Below are 24064 nucleotides of genomic sequence, written 5' to 3' on the forward strand. Positions count from 1 at the left end.
ACAGACCATCCAACAGCCATATCAACCCTAACCCATCATACAGACCATCCAACCCATATCAACCCTAACCCATCATACAGACCACAGACCATCCAACCCATATCAACCCTAACCCATCATACAGACCATCCAACCCATATCAACCCTAACCCATCATACAGACCATCCAACCCAGCCATATCAACCCTAACCCATCATACAGACCATCCAACCCATATCAACCCTAACCCATCATACAGACCATCCAACCCATATCAACCCTAACCCATCATACAGACCATCCAACCCATATCAACCCTAACCCATCATACAGACCATCCAACCCATATCAACCCTAACCCATCATACAGACCATCCAACCCAGCCATATCAACCCTAACCCATCATACAGACCATCCAACCCATATCAACCCTAACCCATCATACAGACCATCCAACCCATATCAACCCTAACCCATCATACAGACCATCCAACCCATATCAACCCTAACCCATCATACAGACCATCCAACCCAGCCATATCAACCCTAACCCATCATACAGACCATCCAACCCCCATATCAACCCTAACCCATCATACAGACCATCCAACCCATATCAACCCTAACCCATCATACAGACCATCCAACCCATATCAACCCTAACCCATCATACAGACCATCCAACCCAGCCATATCAACCCTAACCCATCATACAGACCATCCAACCCATATCAACCCTAACCCATCATACAGACCATCCAACCCATATCAACCCTAACCCATCATACAGACCATCCAACCCAGCCATATCAACCCTAACCCATCATACAGACCATATCAGCCTAACCCATCATACAGACCATCCAACCCATATCAACCCTAACCCATCATACAGACCATCCAACCCAGCCATATCAACCCTAACCCATCATACAGACCATCCAACCCATATCAACCCTAACCCATCATACAGACCATCCAACCCATATCAACCCTAACCCATCATACAGACCATCCAACCCATATCAACCCTAACCCATCATACAGACCATCCAACCCATATCAACCCTAACCCATCATACAGACCATCCAACCCATATCAACCCTAACCCATCATACAGACCATCCAACCCAGCCATATCAACCCTAACCCATCATACAGACCATCCAACCCAGCCATATCAACCCTAACCCATCATACAGACCATCCAACCCAGCCATATCAACCCTAACCCATCATACAGACCATCCAACCCAGCCATATCAACCCTAACCCATCATACAGACCATCCAACCCAGCCATATCAACCCTAACCCATCATACAGACCATCCAACCCATATCAACCCTAACCCATCATACAGACCATCCAACCCATATCAACCCTAACCCATCATACAGACCATCCAACCCAGCCATATCAACCCTAACCCATCATACAGACCATCCAACCCATATCAACCCTAACCCATCATACAGACCATCCAACCCCAACCCCATACAGACCATCCAACCCCATATCAATCATACAGACCATATCAACCCTAACCCATCATACAGACCATCCAACCCATATCAACCTAACCCATCATACAGACCATCCAACCCAGCCATATCAACCCTAACCCATCATACAGACCATCCAACCCATATCAACCCTAACCCATCATACAGACCATCCAACCCAGCCATATCAACCCTAACCCATCATACAGACCATCCAACCCATATCAACCCTAACCCATCATACAGACCATCCAACCCATATCAACCCTAACCCATCATACAGACCATCCAACCCATATCAACCCTAACCCATCATACAGACCATCCAACCCATATCAACCCTAACCCATCATACAGACCATCCAACCCATATCAACCCTAACCCATCATACAGACCATCAACCCAGCCATATCAACCCTAACCCATCATACAGACCATCCAACCCAGCCATATCAACCCTAACCCATCATACAGACCATCCAACCCATATCAACCCTAACCCATCATACAGACCATCCAACCCATATCAACCCTAACCCATCATACAGACCATCCAACCCAGCCATATCAACCCTAACCCATCATACAGACCATCCAACCCATATCAACCCTAACCCATCATACAGACCATCCAACCCATATCAACCCTAACCCATCATACAGACCATCCAACCCATATCAACCCTAACCCATCATACAGACCATCCAACCCATATCAACAGACCTAACCCATCATACAGACCATCCAACCCATATCAACCCTAACCCATCATACAGACCATCCAACCCAGCCATATCAACCCTAACCCATCATACAGACCATCCAACCCATATCAACCCTAACCCATCATACAGACCATCCAACCCATATCAACCCTAACCCATCATACAGACCATCCAACCCATATCAACCCTAACCCATCATACAGACCATCCAACCCAGCCATATCAACCCTAACCCATCATACAGACCATCCAACCCATATCAACCCTAACCCATCATACAGACCATCCAACCCATATCAACCCTAACCCATCATACAGACCATCCAACCCAGCCATATCAACCCTAACCCATCATACAGACCATCCAACCCAGCCATATCAACCCTAACCCATCATACAGACCATCCAACCCAGCCATATCAACCCTAACCCATCATACAGACCATCCAACCCATATCAACCTAACCCATCATACAGACCATCCAACCCATATCAACCCTAACCCATCATACAGACCATCCAACCCATATCAACCCTAACCCATCATACAGACCATCCAACCCAGCCATATCAACCCTAACCCATCATACAGACCATCCAACCCATATCAACCCTAACCCATCATACAGACCATCCAACCCAGCCATATCAACCCTAACCCATCATACAGACCATCCAACCCATATCAACCCTAACCCATCATACAGACCATCCAACCCATATCAACCCTAACCCATCATACAGACCATCCAACCCATATCAACCCTAACCCATCATACAGACCATCCAACCCATATCAACCCTAACCCATCATACAGACCATCCAACCCATATCAACCCTAACCCATCATACAGACCATCCAACCATCAACCCTAACCCATATCAACCCTAACCCATCATACAGACCATCCAACCCAGCCATATCAACCCTAACCCATCATACAGACCATCCAACCCATATCAACCCTAACCCATCATACAGACCATCCAACCCATATCAACCCTAACCCATCATACAGACCATCCAACCCATATCAACCCTAACCCATCATACAGACCATCCAACCCATATCAACCCTAACCCATCATACAGACCATCCAACCCTAACCCATCATACAGACCCAGCCATATCAACCCTAACCCATCATACAGACCATCCAACCCATATCAACCCTAACCCATCATACAGACCATCCAACCCAGCCATATCAACCCTAACCCATCATACAGACCATCCAACCCATATCAACCCTAACCCATCATACAGACCATCCAACAGCCATATCAACCCTAACCCATCATACAGACCATCCAACCCATATCAACCCTAACCCATCATACAGACCATCCAACCCATATCAACCCTAACCCATCATACAGACCATCCAACCCATATCAACCCTAACCCATCATACAGACCATCCAACCCAGCCATATCAACCCTAACCCATCATACAGACCATCCAACCCATATCAACCCTAACCCATCATACAGACCATCCAACCCATATCAACCCTAACCCATCATACAGACCATCCAACCCATATCAACCCTAACCCATCATACAGACCATCCAACCCATATCAACCCTAACCCATCATACAGACCATCCAACCCATATCAACCCTAACCCATCATACAGACCATCCAACCCATATCAACCCTAACCCATCATACAGACCATCCAACCCCCATATCAACCCTAATCAGACCATCCAACCCTAACCCATCATACAGACCATCCAACCATATCAACCCAACCCATCATACAGACCATACCCATATCAACCCTAACCCATCATACAGACCATCCAACCCATATCAACCCTAACCCATCATACAGACCATCCAACCCCCCATATCAACCCTAACCCATCATACAGACCATCCAACCCATATCAACCCTAACCCATCATACAGACCATCCAACCCATATCAACCCTAACCCATCATACAGACCATCCAACCCATATCAACCCTAACCCATCATACAGACCATCCAACCCATATCAACCCTAACCCATCATACAGACCATCCAACCCATATCAACCCTAACCCATCATACAGACCATCCAACCCATATCAACCCTAACCCATCATACAGACCATCCAACCCATATCAACCCTAACCCATCATACAGACCATCCAACCCAGCCATATCAACCCTAACCCATCATACAGACCATCCAACCCATATACAGACCATCCAACCCATATCAACCCTAACCCATCATACAGACCATCCAACCCATATCAACCCTAACCCATCATACAGACCATCCAACCCTAACCCATCCATATCAACCCTAACCCATCATACAGACCACCATCCAACCCAGCCATATCAACCCTAACCCATCATACAGACCATCCAACCCAGCCATATCAACCCTAACCCATCATACAGACCATCAACCCAGCCATATCAACCCTAACCCATCATACAGACCATCCAACCCATATCAACCCTAACCCATCATACAGACCATCCAACCCATATCAACCCTAACCCATCATACAGACCATCCAACCCAGCCATATCAACCCTAACCCATCATACAGACCATCCAACCCATATCAACCCTAACCCATCATACAGACCATCCAACCCATATCACCCCCTAACCCATCATACAGACCATCCAACCCATATCAACCCTAACCCATCATACAGACCATCCAACCCATATCAATCCCTAACCCATCATACAGACCATCCAACCCATATCAACCCTAACCCATCATACAGACCATCCAACCCAGCCATATCAACCCTAACCCATCATACAGACCATCCAACCCAGCCATATCAACCCTAACCCATCATACAGACCATCCAACCCATATCAACCCTAACCCATCATACAGACCATCCAACCCATATCAACCCTAACCCATCATACAGACCATCCAACCCATATCAACCCTAACCCATCATACAGACCATCCAACCCATATCAACCCCTAACCCATCATACAGACCATCCAACCCATATCAACCCTAACCCATCATACAGACCATCCAACCCAGCCATATCAACCCTAACCCATCATACAGACCATCCAACCCATATCAACCCTAACCCATCATACAGACCATCCAACCCATATCAACCCTAACCCATCATACAGACCATCCAACCCATATCAACCCTAACCCATCATACAGACCATCCAACCCATATCAACCCTAACCCATCATACAGACCATCCAACCCATATCAACCCTAACCCATCATACAGACCATCCAACCCATATCAACCCTAACCCATCATACAGACCATCCAACCCATATCATACAGACCATCCAACCCACCCTAACCCATCATACAGACCATCCAATACAGACCATCCAGCCATATCAACCCCTAACCCATCATACAGACCATCCAACCCATATCAACCCTAACCCATCATACAGACCATCCAACCCATATCAACCCTAACCCATCATACAGACCATCCAACCCATATCAACCCTAACCCATCATACAGACCATCCAGACCATCCACCCATCATACAGACCATCCAACCCATATCAACCCTAACCCATCATACAGACCATCCAACCCATATCAACCCTAACCCATCATACAGACCATCCAACCCATATCAACCCTAACCCATCATACAGACCATCCAACCCATATCAACCCTAACCCATCATACAGACCATCCAACCCATATCAACCCTAACCCATCATACAGACCATCCAACATCCAGACCATCAACCCATATCCCTAACCCATCATACAGACCATCCAACCCATATCAACCCTAACCCATCATACAGACCATCCAACCCATATCAACCCTAACCCATCATACAGACCATCCAACCCATATCAACCCTAACCCATCATACAGACCATCCAACCCAGCCATATCAACCCTAACCCATCATACAGACCATCCAACCCATATCAACCCTAACCCATCATACAGACCATCCAACCCAGCCATATCAAACCCCCTAACCCATCATACAGACCATCCAACCCATATCAACCCTAACCCATCATACAGACCATCCAACCCAGCCATATCAACCCTAACCCTAACCCATCATATCAGACCATCATACAGACCCACCCATATCAACCCTAACCCATCATACAGACCATCCACCCAGCCATATCAACCCTAACCCATCATACAGACCATCCAACCCAACCCATATCAACCCTAACCCATCATACAGACCATCCAACCCCATATCAACCCTAACCCATCATACAGACCATCCAACCCATATCAACCCTAACCCATCATACAGACCATCCAACCCATATCAACCCTAACCCATACAGACCATCCAACCCATATCAACCCTAACCCATCATACAGACCATCCAACCCAGACCATATCAACCCCCTAACCCATCATACAGACCATCCAACCCAGCCATATCAACCCTAACCCATCATACAGACCATCCAACCCATATCAACCCTAACCCATCATACAGACCATCCAACCCATATCAACCCTAACCCATCATACAGACCATCCAACCCATATCAACCCAACCCATCATCAACCATCCTAACCCATCATAACCCATCATACAGACCATCCAACCCATATCAACCCTAACCCATCATACAGACCATCCAACCCATATCAACCCTAACCCATCATACAGACCATCCAACCCATATCAACCCTAACCCATCATACAGACCATCCAACCCATATCAACCCTAACCCATCATACAGACCATCCAACCCATATCAACCCTAACCCATCATACAGACCATCCAACCCATATCAACCCTAACCCATCATACAGACCATCCAACCCATATCAACCCTAACCCATCATACAGACCATCCAACCCATATCAACCCTAACCCATCATACAGACCATCCAACAGCCATATCAACCCTAACCCATCATACAGACCATCCAACCCATATCAACCCTAACCCATCATACAGACCATCCAACCCCCATCATACAGACCATCAACCCATATCAACCCTAACCCATCATACAGACCATCCAACCCATATCAACCCTAACCCATCATACAGACCATCCAACCCATATCAACCCTAACCCATCATACAGACCATCCAACCCATATCAACCCTAACCCATCATACAGACCATCCAACCCATATCAACCCTAACCCATCATACAGACCATCCAACCCATATCAACCCTAACCCATCATACAGACCATCCAACCCATATCAACCCTAACCCATCATACAGACCATCCAACCCATATCAACCCCTAACCCATCATACAGACCATCCAACCCATATCAACCCTAACCCATCATACAGACCATCCAACCCATATCAACCCTAACCCATCATAACCATCCAACCCAGCCATATCAGACCATCCAGACCACCCAGCCATATCAACCCTAACCCATCATACAGACCATCCAACCCACCCATATCAACCCTAACCCATCATACAGACCATCCAACCAGCCATATCAACCCTAACCCATCATACAGACCATCCAACCCAGCCATATCAACCCTAACCCATCATACAGACCATCCAACCCAGCCATATCAACCCTAACCCATCATACAGACCATCCAACCCATATCAACCCTAACCCATCATACAGACCATCCAACCCATATCAACCCTAACCCATCATACAGACCATATCAACCCTAACCCATCATACAGACCATCCAACCCATATCAACCCTAACCCATCATACAGACCATCCAACCCATATCAACCCTAACCCATCATACAGACCATCCAACCCATATCAACCCTAACCCATCATACAGACCATCCAACCCATATCAACCCTAACCCATCATACAGACCATCCAACCCAGCCATATCAACCCTAACCCATCATACAGACCATCCAACCCATATCAACCCTAACCCATCATACAGACCATCCAACCCAGCCATATCAACCCTAACCCATCATACAGACCATCCAACCCATATCAACCCTAACCCATCATACAGACCATCCAACCCATATCAACCCTAACCCATCATACAGACCATCCAACCCATATCAACCCTAACCCATCATACAGACCATCCAACCCATATCAACCCTAACCCATCATACAGACCATCCAACCCATATCAACCCTAACCCATCATACAGACCATCCAACCCATATCAACCCTAACCCATCATACAGACCATCCAACCCATATCAACCCTAACCCATCATACAGACCATCCAACCCATATCAACCCTAACCCATCATACAGACCATCCAACCCATCAACCCAACCCATCATACAGACCATCCAACCCATATCAACCCCTAACCCATCATACAGACCATCCAACCCATATCAACCCTAACCCATCATACAGACCATCCAACCCATATCAATCAACCCCTAACCCATCATACAGACCATCCAACCCATATCAACCCTAACCCATCATACAGACCATCAGACCATCCACCCATATCAACCCTAACCCATCATACAGACCATCCAACCCATATCAACCCTAACCCATCATACAGACCATCCAACCCAGCCATATCAACCCTAACCCATCATACAGACCATCCAACCCATATCAACCCTAACCCATCATACAGACCATCCAACCCATATCACCCTAACCCATCATACAGACCATCCAACCCATATCAACCCCCTAACCCATCATACAGACCATCCAACCCATATCAACCCTAACCCATCATACAGACCATCCAACAGCCATATCAACCCTAACCCATCATACAGACCATCCAACCCATATCAACCCTAACCCATCATACAGACCATCCAACCCATATCAACCCTAACCCATCATACAGACCATCCAACCCATATCAACCCTAACCCATCATACAGACCATCCAACCCCCATATCAACCTAACCCATCATACAGACCATCCAACCCATATCAACCCTAACCCATCATACAGACCATCCAACCCATATCAACCCTAACCCATCATACAGACCATCCAACCCATATATCTAACCCATCATACAGACCATCCAACCCATATCAACCCTAACCCACCATACAGACCATCCAACCCAGCCATATCAACCCTAACCCATCATACAGACCATCCAACCTAACCCCATATCAACCCTAACCCATCATACAGACCATCCAACCCATATCAACCCTAACCCATCATACAGACCATCCAACCCATATCAACCCTAACCCATCATACAGACCATCCAACCCATATCAACCCTAACCCATCATACAGACCATCCAACCCAGCCATATCAACCCTAACCCATCATACAGACCATCCAACCCATATCAACCCTAACCCATCATACAGACCATCCAACCCAGCCATATCATATCCCTAACCCATCATACAGACCATCCAACCCATATCAACCCTAACCCATCATACAGACCATCCAACCCATATCAACCCTAACCCATCATACAGACCATCCAACCCAGCCATATCAACCCTAACCCATCATACAGACCATCCAACCCATATCAACCCTAACCCATCATACAGACCATCCAACCCATCCAGCCATATCAACCCCCTAACCCATCATACAGACCATCCAACCCATATCAACCCTAACCCATCATACAGACCATCCAACCCATATCAACCCTAACCCATCATACAGACCATCCAACCCATATCAACCCCTAACCCATCATACAGACCATCCAACCCAGCCATATCAACCCTAACCCATCATACAGACCATCCAACCCATATCAACCCTAACCCATCATACAGACCATCCAACCCATATCAACCCTAACCCATCATACAGACCATCCAACCCATATCAACCCTAACCCATCATACAGACCATCCAACCCATATCAACCCTAACCCATCATACAGACCATCCAACCCATATCAACCCTAACCCATCATACAGACCATCCAACCCATATCAACCCTAACCCATCATACAGACCATCCAACCCATATCAACCCTAACCCATCATACAGACCATCCAACCCATATCAACCCTAACCCATCATACAGACCATCCAACCCAGCCATATCAACCCTAACCCATCATACAGACCATCCAACCCATATCAACCCTAACCCATCATACAGACCATCCAACCCAGCCATATCAACCCTAACCCATCATACAGACCATCCAACCCATATCAACCCTAACCCATCATACAGACCATCCAACCCAGCCATATCAACCCTAACCCATCATACAGACCATCCAACCCATATCAACCCTAACTAACCCATCATACAGACCATCCAACCCAGCCATATCAACCCTAACCCATCATACAGACCATCCAACCCAGCCATATCAACCCTAACCCATCATACAGACCATCCAACCCAGCCATATCAACCCTAACCCATCATACAGACCATCCAACCCATATCAACCCTAACCCATCATACAGACCATCCAGCCATATCAACCCTAACCCATCATACAGACCATCCAACCCATATCAACCCTAACCCATCATACAGACCATCCAACCCATATCAACCCTAACCCATCATACAGACCATCCAACCCAGCCATATCAACCCTAACCCATCATACAGACCATCCAACCCAGCCATATCAACCCATCCTAACCCATCATACAGACCATCCAACCCAGCCATATCAACCCTAACCCATCATACAGACCATCCAACCCATATCAACCCTAACCCATCATACAGACCATCCAACCCATATCAACCCTAACCCATCATACAGACCATCCAACCCATATCAACCCTAACCCATCATACAGACCATCCAACCCATATCAACCCTAACCCATCATACAGACCATCCAACCCAGCCATATCAACCCTAACCCATCATACAGACCATCCAACCCATATCAACCCTAACCCATCATACAGACCATCCAACCCAGCCATATCAACCCTAACCCATCATACAGACCATCCAACCCATATCAACCCTAACCCATCATACAGACCATCCAACCCATATCAACCCTAACCCATCATACAGACCATCCAACCCATATCAACCCTAACCCATCATACAGACCATCCAACCCAGCCATATCAACCCTAACCCATCATACAGACCATCCAACCCATATCAACCCTAACCCATCATACAGACCATCCAACCCATATCAACCCTAACCCATCATACAGACCATCCAACCCATATCAACCCTAACCCATCATACAGACCATCCAACCCATATCAACCCTAACCCATCATACAGACCATCCAACCCATATCAACCCTAACCCATCATACAGACCATCCAACCCATATCAACCCTAACCCATCATACAGACCATCCAACCCATATCAACCCTAACCCATCATACAGACCATCCAACCCATATCAACCCTAACCCATCATACAGACCATCCAACCCCCATATCAACCCTAACCCATCATACAGACCATCCAACCCATATCAACCCTAACCCATCATACAGACCATCCAACCCATATCAACCCTAACCCATCATACAGACCATCCAACCAGCCATATCAACCCTAACCCATCATACAGACCATCCAACCCAGCCATATCAACCCTAACCCATCATACAGACCATCCAACCCAGCCATATCAACCCTAACCCATCATACAGACCATCCAACCCAGCCATATCAACCCTAACCCATCATACAGACCATCCAACCCAGCCATATCAACCCTAACCCATCATACAGACCATCCAACCCAGCCATATCAACCCTAACCCATCATACAGACCATCCAACCCATATCAACCCTAACCCATCATACAGACCATCCAACCCATATCAACCCTAACCCATCATACAGACCATCCAACCCAGCCATATCAACCCCCTAACCCATCATACAGACCATCCAACCCATATCAACCCTAACCCATCATACAGACCATCCAACCCATATCAACCCTAACCCATCATACAGACCATCCAACCCATATCAACCCTAACCCATCATACAGACCATCCAACCCAGACCATATCATATCCCTAACCCAACATACAGACCATCCAACCCATATCAACCCTAACCCATCATACAGACCATCCAACCCAGCCATATCAACCCTAACCCATCATACAGACCATCCAACCCAGCCATATCAACCCTAACCCAACATACAGACCATCCAACCCATATCAACCCTAACCCATCATACAGACCATCCAACCCATATCAACCCTAACCCATCATACAGACCATCCAACCCATATCAACCCTAACCCATCATACAGACCATCCAACCCATATCAACCCTAACCCATCATACAGACCATCCAACCCATATCAACCCTAACCCATCATACAGACCATCCAACCCAGCCATATCAACCCTAACCCATCATACAGACCATCCAACCCATATCAACCCTAACCCATCATACAGACCATCCAACCCATATCAACCCTAACCCATCATACAGACCATCCAACCCATATCAACCCTAACCCATCATACAGACCATCCAACCCATATCAACCCTAACCCATCATACAGACCATCCAACCCATATCAACCCTAACCCATCATACAGACCATCCAACCCATATCAACCCTAACCCATCATACAGACCATCCAACCCAGCCATATCAACCCTAACCCATCATACAGACCATCCAACCCATATCAACCCTAACCCATCATACAGACCATCCAACCCAGCCATATCAACCCTAACCCATCATACAGACCATCCAACCCATATCAACCCTAACCCATCATACAGACCATCCAACCCAGCCATATCAACCCTAACCCATCATACAGACCATCCAACCCATATCAACCCTAACCCATCATACAGACCATCCAACCCATATCAACCCTAACCCATCATACAGACCATCCAACCCAGCCATATCAACCCTAACCCATCATACAGACCATCCAACCCATATCAACCCTAACCCATCATACAGACCATCCAACCCATATCAACCCTAACCCATCATACAGACCATCCAACCCACCCATATCAACCCTAACCCATCATACAGACCATCCAACCCATATCAACCCTAACCCATCATACAGACCATCCAACCCATATCAACCCTAACCCATCATACAGACCATCCAACCCAGCCATATCAACCCTAACCCATCATACAGACCATCCAACCCATATCAACCCTAACCCATCATACAGACCATCCAACCCATATCAACCCTAACCCATCATACAGACCATCCAACCAATATCAACCCTAACCCATCATACAGACCATCCAACCCAGCCATATCAACCCTAACCCATCATACAGACCATCCAACCCATATCAACCCTGTCTCCTCTACCCCCTGTCTCCTCTACTCCCTGTTCCCTCTACCCCCGGTCTCCTCTACCCCCGGTCTCCTCTACCCCCTGTTCCCTCTACCCCCTGTTCCCTCCAACCCATCTGTCTCCTCTAACCCCCTGTCCCCTCTACCCCCATCTCCTCTACCCCCTGTTCCCTCTACCACCTGTCTCCTCAACCCTAACCCCCTTTACCCTGTCTCCTCTATCTCCCGGTCCTCAACCCCCGGTCTCCTGTACCCCCGGTCTCCTCTACCCCTGTCAACCTCTCTCTACTCCCTGTTCCCTCTAACCCCCGGTCTCCTCTACCCCCTGTTCCCTCTACCACCTGTCTCCTCTACCCCCTGTCTCCTCTACCCCGGTCTCCTCTACCCCTGTCTCCTCTATCCCCCGGTCTCCTCTACCCCCTGTTCCCTCTACCACCTGTCTCCTCTACCCCCTGTCTCCTCTACCCCCGGTCTCCTCTACCCCCTGTCTCCTCTACCCCCTGTTCCCTCTACCACCTGTCTCCTCTACCCCCTGTCTCCTCTACCCCGGTCTCCTCTACCCCGGTCTCCTCTACCCCCTGTCTCCTCTACCCCGGTCTCCTCTACCCCCTGTTCCCTCTACCCCCTGTCTCCTCTACCATCTGTCTCCTCTACCCCGGTCTCCTCTACCCCCTGTCCCCTCTACCCCCTGTCTCCTCTACCCCCTGTCTCCTCTACCCCGGTCTCCTCTACCCCCGGTCTCCTCTACCCCCTGTTCCCTCTACCCCCTGTCTCCTCTACCCCGGTCTCCTCTACCCCCTGTCTCCTCTACCCCCTGTCTCCTCTACCCCCTGTCTCCTCTACCCCCTGTCTCCTCTACCCCCTGTCCCCTCTACCCCCTGTTCCCTCTACCCCCGGTCTCCTCTACCCCGGTCTCCTCTACCCCCTGTCCCCTCTACCCCCTGTTCCCTCTACCCCGGTCTCCTCTACCCCGGTCTCCTCTACCCCCTGTTCCCTCTACCCCCTGTCTCCTCTACCCCCGGTCTCCGCTGCACCCTGTTCCCTCTACCCCGGTCTCCTCTACCCCCTGTCTCCTCTACCCCCTGTATCCTCTACCCCCTGTTCCCTCTACCCCCTGACTCCTCTACCCCCCCCCTGTCTCCTCTACCCCGGTCTCCTCTACCCCCTGTTCCCTCTACCCCTGTCTCCTCTACCCCTGTTCCCTCTACCCCCTGTCTCCCTCTACCCCCTGTTCCCTCTACCCCCTGTCTCCTCTACCCCTGTTTCCTCTACCCCCGGTCTCCTCTACCCCCTGTTCCCTCTACCCCCTGTCTCCTCTACCCCCGGTCTCCTCTACCCCTGTTCCCTCTACCCCGGTCTCCTCTACCCCCTGTCTCCTCTACCCCGGTCTCCTCTACCACCTGTCTCCTCTACCCCCTGTCTCCTCTACCCCTCCTCTACCACCTGTCTCCTCTACCCCTGTCTCCTCTACCCCGGTCTCCTCTACCCCCTGTTCCCTCTACCCCTGTCTCCTCTACCATCTGTCTCCTCTACCCCCGGTCTCCTCTACCACCTGTCTCCTCTACGCCCTGTCTCCTCCCCCGGTCTCCTCTACCCCCTGTCTCCTCTATACCCTGTCTCCTCTACCCTCCCGTCTCCTCTACCCCCTGTCCCCTCTACCCCCTGTCCCCTCTACCCCTGTCTCCTATACCCCCTGTCTCCTCTATCCTGTCTCCTCTACCCCCTGTCTCCTCTAACCCGTCTCCTCTACCCCCTCTACCCCGGTCTCCTCTACCCCATCCCCATTACCCGTTCTCCTGCCCCCTCTACCCTGTCTCCTCTACCCCCTTTACCCAGTCTCCTGCCCCCTCTACCCCCTGTCTCCTCTACCCCTGTCCCCTCTACCCCATCCCCATTACCCGGTCTCCTGCCCCCTCTATCCTGTCTCCTCTACCCCCTGTGCCATTTACCCTGTTTCAATTCAGAAACAAGCTGAGTCTGCTGTTATTGTCATGCTGCTCAGATTAACCCTAATACAAGAGAGAGAGCTGGTCCAGCAGAGAAGCTATATTTGGCAGCAGAGCCCCCCCTTTCCCTCAGAACCAAGCATCACTGTTGCTATGGGACCAAGGCACTTCATACTGTATATCTGGATCCAAACACAAACCAGATGCCAACAATGTGCTCTCCCCTTTTCTCTCCCTCTCTCTCTCTGCAGGACCACACTCTTAATTAAACATTGGACAACATGTTACAGTAGTCATCACTATTAAGAACACACAGCCATAATCAAGAGAAGATAAATGATAAATATATGATCAATGCCGACCGGTGCATTCATTAGCGGTAGTATTATCCGTTTGATAATCAGATCCAGTGATTGGCTCACCTGTGAAGAGGCCTTGTGATGGAGGATACGTGCCCAGCAGCGAGGCGAGAGATGAGACCTGCCGCTAACCTGGAGACGAGATAGGGGGGGATCAGGGGGAGGAACCGGGAGAGGGCGACAGCGGAGCAGAGATGTCGGAGACGGAGACGACAGACACAAACAAGCAGTAATGAACAGATGGCTGGTGGATGCGCATAGAGAGGTTGCTATGGGCGTTGCTGTAGCCTGCCTGCTGAAACGCGCGGTGTTGTTGATGATGAGGATGAGCAGTCCGTTTTTTGTCGTGATGGTGAATATATATCATCCGATGAAAATATTTCAGATAGCGAGGATCCACGTTGCAGATTAGCGCGAAGAATATCAGGGAAATAACAAATAACAGGGCTGGGGATGGAAGATCCTTTGCTTGCAGAGCGGAGAGAGACCGTCACAGCGGATCCGTGCGTGGCTTTGTCGTAGCGAGTCACCACGCTGCTCGTGCTGATGCTGCAGTTGCTAGGGCGCGTGGTGCAGATGATCTCCACGAACCAAGGCGCGCGTGTGCGGGGCGATGCATAGACCTACCGCATAAATAACAGTGCGGTGGTTTCCATGCGGTCTTAAACCCACCGGTCTATATGGGTTTAACAATCAGGGAACGGATTATTTTAAATTACAGAACAAAAACAGGGCCTGAAATCAAATAGACTTTGAGGCAGTTGTCAGCAACACACAATATAACGGATATAGTCCATGAACCAGGGGTTCGGTCAGGCTCACTTAGGGAAACGATGTCTCGGTGATTTTTCTGAAGGTCTATGTGCCTAGAGTTGGAAAATGTGTGATAGCAGTGCAGCGATGGTAGTATGTATGTGATAACGCGTTGTTTTACCCCTCCATCCCAGGGGGATTTTTACCCCCCTAGAACAGGAACAAAACCCCCTCCATCCCATAGGGATTTTACCCCCCTAGAACAGGAACAAAACGCGTTGTTTTACCCCTCCATCCCAGGGGGATTTTACCCCCCTAGAACAGGAACAAAACGCGTTGTTTTACCCCTCCATCCCAGGGGGATTTTACCCCCCTAGAACAGGAACAAAACCCCCTCCATCCCATAGGGATTTTACCCCCCTAGAACAGGAACAAAACGCGTTGTTTTACCCCTCCATCCCAGGGGATTTTACCCCCTAGAACAGGAACAAAACCCCTCCATCCCATAGGGATTTTACCCCTAGAACAGGAACAAAACGCGTTGTTTTACCCCTCCATCCCAGGGGGATTTTACCCCCTAGAACAGGAACAAAACGCGTTGTTTTACCCCTCCATCCCAGGGGGATTTTACCCCCTAGAACAGGCACAAAACCCCTCCATCCCATAGGATTTTACCCCCCTAGAACAGGAACAAAACGCGTTGTTTTACCCCTCCATCCCAGGGGATTTTACCCCCTAGAACAGGAACAAAACCCCTCCATCCCAGGGGGATTTTACCCCCTAGAACAGGAACAAAACCCCTCCATCCCATAGGAATTTTACCCCCTAGAACAGGAACAAAACGCGTTGTTTTACCCCTTCATCCCAGTGGGATTTTACCCCCTAGAACAGGAACAAAACCCCTCCATCCCATAGGGATTTTACCCCCCTAGAACAGGAACAAAACGCGTTGTTTTACCCCTCCATCCCAGGGGGATTTAACCCCCTAGAACAGGAACAAAACCCCCTCCATCCCATAGGGATTCTACCCCCTAGAACAGGAACAAAACGCGTTGTTTTACCCTCCATCCCAGGGGATTTTACCCCCTAGAACAGGAACAAAACGCGTTGTTTTACCCCTCCATCCCAGGGGATTTTACCCCCTAGAACAGGAACAAACCCCCTCCATCCCATAGGATTTTACCCCCTAGAACAGGAACAAAACGCGTTGTTTTATCCCTCCATCCCAGGGGGATTTAACCCCCTAGAACAGGAACAAAACCCCCTCCATCCCATAGGGATTTTACCCCCCTAGAACAGCTGAAACGCAGCTATGAGCTGAAACCCAGCTACGAGCTGAAACCCAGCTACGAGCTGTCAAGTGACACGAGCTGAAACCCAGCTACGAGCTATCCAGTGACACGAGCTGAAACCCAGCTATGAGCTGAAACCCAGCTACGAGCTGAAACCCAGCTACGAGCTGAAACCCAGCTACGAGCTGTCCAGTGACACGAGCTGAAACCCAGCTACGAGCTTTCCAGTGACACGAGCTGAAACCCAGCTACGAGCTGAAACCCAGCTACGAGCTGTCCAGTGACACGAGCTGAAACCCAGCTACGAGCTGAAACCCAGCTACGAGCTGAAACCCAGCTACGAGCTGTCCAGTGACACGAGCTGAAACCCAGCTACGAGCTATCCAGTGACACGAGCTGAAACCCAGCTACGAGCTGTCCAGTGACACGAGCTGAAACCCAGCTATGAGCTGAAACCCAGCTACGAGCTGAAACCCAGCTACGAGCTGAAACCCAGCTACGAGTTGTCCAGTGACACGAGCTGAAACCCAGCTACGATTTTACCCCCCTAGAACAGGAACAAAACCCCCTCCATCCCATAGGGATTTTACCCCCCTAGAACAGGAACAAAACGCGTTGTTTTATCCCTACATCCCATAGGGATTTTACCCCCCTAGAACAGGAACAAAACCCCCTCCATCCCATAGGGATTTTACCCCCCTAGAACAGGAACAAAACGCGTTGTTTTACCCCTCCATCCCAGGGGAATTTTACCCCCTAGAACAGGAACAAAACCCCTCCATCCCATAGGATTTTACCCCCTAGAACAGGAACAAAACGCGTTGTTTTACCCCTCCATCCCAGGGGATTTTACCCCCCTAGAACAGGAACAAAACGCGTTGTTTTACCCCTCCATCCCAGGGGATTTTACCCCCTAGAACAGGAACAAAACCCCTCCATCCCATAGGGATTTGACCCCCTAGAACAGGAACAAAACGCGTTGTTTTATCCCTCCATCCCATAGGGATTTTACTCCCCTAGAACAGGAACAAAACCCCCTCCATCCCATAGGGATTTTACCCCCCTAGAACAGGAACAAAACGCGTTGTTTTATCCCTCCATCCCATAGGGATTTTACCCCCCTAGAACAGGAACAAAACGCGTTGTTTTATCCCTCCAGCTACGAGCTGTCCAGTGACACGAGCTGAAACGCAGCTACGAGCTGAAACCCAGCTACGAGCTGTCCAGTGACACGAGCTGAAACCCAGCTACGAGCTTTCCAGTGACACGAGCTGAAACCCAGCTACGAGCTGTCAAGTGACACGAGCTGAAACCCAGCTACGAGCTGAAACCCAGCTACGAGCTGTCCAGTGACACGAGCTGAAACCCAGCTACGAGCTTTCCAGTGACACGAGCTGAAACCCAGCTACGAGCTGAAACCCAGCTACGAGCTGTCCAGTGACACGAGCTGAAACCCAGCTATGAGCTGAAACCCAGCTACGAGCTGAAACCTAGCTATGAGCTGAAACCCAGCTACGAGCTGAAACCCAGCTACGAGCTGAAACCCAGCTACGAGCTGTCCAGTGACACGAGCTGAAACCCAGCTACGAGCTTTCCAGTGACACGAGCTGAAACCCAGCTACGAGCTGAAACCCAGCTACGAGCTGTCCAGTGACACGAGCTGAAACCCAGCTACGAGCTGAAACCCAGCTACGAGCTGTCCAGTGACCCAAGCTGAAACCCAGCTACGAGCTGTCCAGTGACCCAAGCTGAAACCCAGCTACGAGCTGTCCAGTGACCCAAGCTGAAACCCAGCTACGAGCTGAAACCCAGCTACGAGCTGTCCAGTGACACAAGCTGAAACCCAGCTACGAGCTGTCCAGTGACACAAGCTGAAACCCAGCTACGAGCTGTCCAGTGACACAAGCTGAAACCCAGCTACGAGCTGTCCAGTGACACGAGCTGAAACCCAGCTACGAGCTGAAACCCAGCTACGAGCTGTCCAGTGACACAAGCTGAAACCCAGCTACGAGCTGTCCAGTGACACAAGCTGAAACCCAGCTACGAGCTGTCCAGTGACACAAGCTGAAACCCAGCTACGAGCTGTCCAGTGACCCAAGCTGAAACCCAGCTACGAGCTATCCAGTGACCCAAGCTGAAACCCAGCTACGAGCTGTCCAGTGACCCAAGCTGAAACCCAGCTACGAGCTGAAACCCAGCTACGAGCTGTCCAGTGACCCAAACCAGACTAGCTAAATACCAGCTATGCTTGCGTCGAGCAACACTGAACCAAATCAAATAAAATTGTATTGGTCACATACACATGGTTAGCAGATGTTATTGGTTACATACACATGGTTAGCAGATGTTATTGGTCACATGGTTAGCAGATGTTATTGGTCACATGGTTAGCAGATGTTATTGGTTACATACACATGGTTAGCAGATGTTAATGGTCACATACACATGGTTAGCAGATGTTATTGGTCACATGGTTAGCAGATGTTATTGGTCACATGGTTAGCAGATGTTATTGGTTACATACACATGGTTAGCAGATGTTAATGGTCACATACACATGGTTAGCAGATGTTATTGGTCACATGGTTAGCAGATGTTATTGGTCACATGGTTAGCAGATGTTATTGGTCACATACACATGGTTAGCAGATGTTATTGGTCACATACACATGGTTAGCAGATGTTAATGGACACATACACATGGTTAGCTGATGTTAATGGTCACATACACATGGTTAGCAGATGTTATTGGTCACATGGTTAGCAGATGTTATCTGCTAACCATGTGACCAATAACATCTGCTAACCATGTGACCAATAACATCTGCTAACCATGTGTATGTGACCAATAACATCTGCTAACCATGTGACCAATAACATCTGCTAACCATGTGTATGTGACCATTAACATCTGCTAACCATGTGTATGTGACCATTAACATCTGCTAACCATGTGACCATTAACATCTGATAACCATGTGACCATTAACATCTGCTAACCATGTGTATGTGACCAATAACATCTGCTAACCATGTGACCAATAACATCTGGTAACCATGTGTATGTGACCAATAACATCTGATAACCACGTGTATGTGACCAATAACATCTGCTAACCATGTGTATGTAACCAATAACATCTGCTAACCATGTGTATGTGACCAATAGGATCTGCTAACCATGTGTATGTAACCATTAACATCTGCTAACCATGTGTATGTGACCATTAACATCTGCTAACCATGTGACCAATAACATCTGCTAACCATGTGACCAATAACATCTGCTAACCATGTGACCAATAACATGTATTAACCATGTGACCAATACCATCTGCTAACCATGTGACCAATAACATCTGCTAACCATGTGACCAATAACATCTGCTAACCATGTGTATGTGACCATTAACATCTGCTAACCATGTGACCAATAACATATGCTAACCATGTGACCAATAACATATGCTAACCATGTGACCAATAACATATGCTAACCATGTGACCATTAACATCTGCTAACCATGTGTATGTGACCATTAACATCTGCTAACCATGTGTATGTAGTGGTGGCTGTTTTACAATCTGATGGCCTTGAGATAGAAGCTGTTTTTCAGTGTCTCGGTCCCAGCTTTGATGCACCTGTACTGACCTCGCCTTCTGGATGATAGCGGGGTGAACAGGCAGTGGCTCGGGTGGTTGTTGTCCTTGATGATCTTTTTGGCCTTCCTGTGACATCGGGTGGTGTAGGTGTCGTGGAGGGCAGGTAGTTTGCCCCCGTGCATGAAAGCACCAGCTGTTCCGGATGACTGTGTGCTTATGCACTCTGTAGCCAAGGTGAGTTAGACCTTTAATAAACAGGTTAACATTCACAAGGCTGCAGGGCCAGACGGGTTACCAGGACGTGTACTCAGAGCATGTGCTGACCAGCTCTGAGTACACGTCCTGGTAACCCGTCTGGCCCTGCAGCCTTGTGAATGTTAAGCCCCCCCTCGTCTGTTCTATCTTGCCGATGCAGCATGTATCCCGCTAGCTAAATATCCACGTCGTCATTCAGCCACGACTCCGTGAAGCATAGGATATTACAGTTTTTGATGTCCCGTTGGTAGGATATTCGTGATCGTACCTTGTCTAGTTTTTTGTCCAATGATTGCACGTTGGCGAGTAATATTGATGGTAACGGCAGCTTTCCTAGATGTCTTCTGCGGGTCCGGACGAGGCATCCGGCTCTTCATCCTCTGGGAAGTCTGCACTGTGGGGTGTTTTGTGAGTCCTGCTTGCTGCTGTTGTTGTTGTTGAAGAAACCTTTGTCTAATCCAAGGTGAGTGATCGCTGTCCTGATATCTAGAAGCTCTTTGTCTAATCCGAGGTGAGTGATCTCTGTCCTGATATCCAGACGCTCTTTGTCTAATCCGAGGTGAGTGATCGCTGTCCTGATATCTAGAAGCTCTTTGTCTAATCCGAGGTGAGTGATCGCTGTCCTGATATCCAGAAGCTCTTTGTCTAATCCGAGGTGAGTGATCGCTGTCCTGATATCCAGAAGCTCTTTGTCTAATCCGAGGTGAGTGATCTCTGTCCTGATATCTAGAAGCTCTTTGTCTAATCCGAGGTGAGTGATCTCTGTCCTGATATCCAGACGCTCTTTGTCTAATCCGAGGTGAGTGATTGCTGTCCTGATATCTAGAAGCTCTTTTCTGACATAAGATATGGTTGCAGAAACATTATGTACGAAATAATTTACAAATATCGTGAAAAAAACAAACAATTGGTTAGGAGACCGTAAAACGGCAGCCATCTCCTCCGACACAATTTTCATTTTTGAAAATAGGGAACAGGGATATACCTAATCATCATCTAACAGGGGAAGGGAGAGGAGATACCTAATCATCATCTAACAGGGGAAGGGAAGGGAGAGGAGATACCTAATCATCATCTAACAGGGGAAGGGAAGGGAGATACCTAATCATCATCTAACAGGGGAAGGGAGAGGAGATACCTAATCATCATCTAACAGGGGAAGGGAGAGGAGATACCTAATCATCATCTAACAGGGGAAGGGAGAGGAGATACCTAATCATCATCTAACAGGGGAAGGGAGAGGAGATACCTAATCATCATCTAACAGGGGAAGGGAGAGGAGATACCTAATCATCATCTAACAGGGGAAGGGAGGGGAGAGGAGATACCTAATCATCATCTAACAGGGGAAGGGAGAGGAGATACCTAATCATCATCTAACAGGGGAAGGGAGAGGAGAGGAGATACCTAATCATCATCTAACAGGGGAAAGGAAGGGAGAGGAGAGGAGATACCTAATCATCATCTAACAGGGGAAGGGAAGGGAGAGGAGACACCTAATCATCATCTAACAGGGGAAGGGAAGGGAGAGGAGATACCTAATCATCATCTAACAGGGGAAGGGAAGGGAGAGGAGATACCTAATCATCATCTAACAGGGGAAGGGAGAGGAGAGGAGATACCTAATCATCATCTAACAGGGGAAGGGAGAGGAGATACCTAATCATCATCTAACAGGGGAAGGGAAGGGAGAGGAGATACCTAATCATCATCTAACAGGGGAAGGGAAGGGAGAGGAGATACCTAATCATCATCTAACAGGGGAAGGGAAGGGAGAGGAGATACCTAATCATCATCTAACAGGGGAAACAGGGAGGAGATACCTAATCATCATCTAACAGGGGAAGGGAGAGGAGATACCTAATCATCATCTAACAGGGGAAGGGAGAGGAGATACCTAATCATCATCTAACAGGGGAAGGGAGAGGAGATACCTAATCATCATCTAACAGGGGAAGGGAGAGGAGAGGAGATACCTAATCATCATCTAACAGGGGAAGGGAAGGGAGAGGAGATACCTAATCATCATCTAACAGGGGAAGGGGGAAGGATACCTAATCATCATCTAACAGGGAAGGGAGAGGAGATACCTAATCATCATCTAACAGGGGAAGGAAGGAGAGGAGATACCTAATCATCATCTAACAGGGGAAGGGGGAGAGGAGATACCTAATCATCATCTAACAGGGAAGAGGAGATACCTAATCATCATCTAACAGGGGAAGGGAGAGGAGATACCTAATCATCATCTAACAGGGGAAGGGAAGGGAGAGGAGATACCTAATCATCATCTAACAGGGGAAGGGAAGGGAGAGGAGATACCTAATCATCATCTAACAGGGGAAGGAAGGGAGAGGAGATACCTAATCATCATCTAACAGGGGAAGGG

The 24064-nt window shown here is 48.5% G+C and overlaps 1 protein-coding gene across 1 annotated transcript in view; it reads right to left on the bottom strand.

Annotated features, from left to right (window-relative positions):
• The window catches only part of LOC135570705 (protein FAM117B-like), an 80794-nt gene extending 64366 nt beyond the window's left edge, over positions 1–16428 (bottom strand). Inside the window, exons 1-2 of the mRNA XM_065016665.1 lie at positions 16400–16428; positions 15836–15904 (exon numbers count right to left, since the gene is read on the bottom strand). Of these exons, the coding sequence (XP_064872737.1) occupies positions 15836–15904; positions 16400–16428 (98 nt within the window). The remainder of the gene's footprint in view (positions 1–15835; positions 15905–16399) is intronic.
• Between the last annotated feature and the right edge of the window lie 7636 nt (positions 16429–24064).

Source organism: Oncorhynchus nerka, unplaced genomic scaffold, assembly GCF_034236695.1.
Source record: "Oncorhynchus nerka isolate Pitt River unplaced genomic scaffold, Oner_Uvic_2.0 unplaced_scaffold_914, whole genome shotgun sequence".
In the NCBI taxonomy this organism is placed as follows: Eukaryota; Metazoa; Chordata; class Actinopteri; order Salmoniformes; family Salmonidae; genus Oncorhynchus; species Oncorhynchus nerka.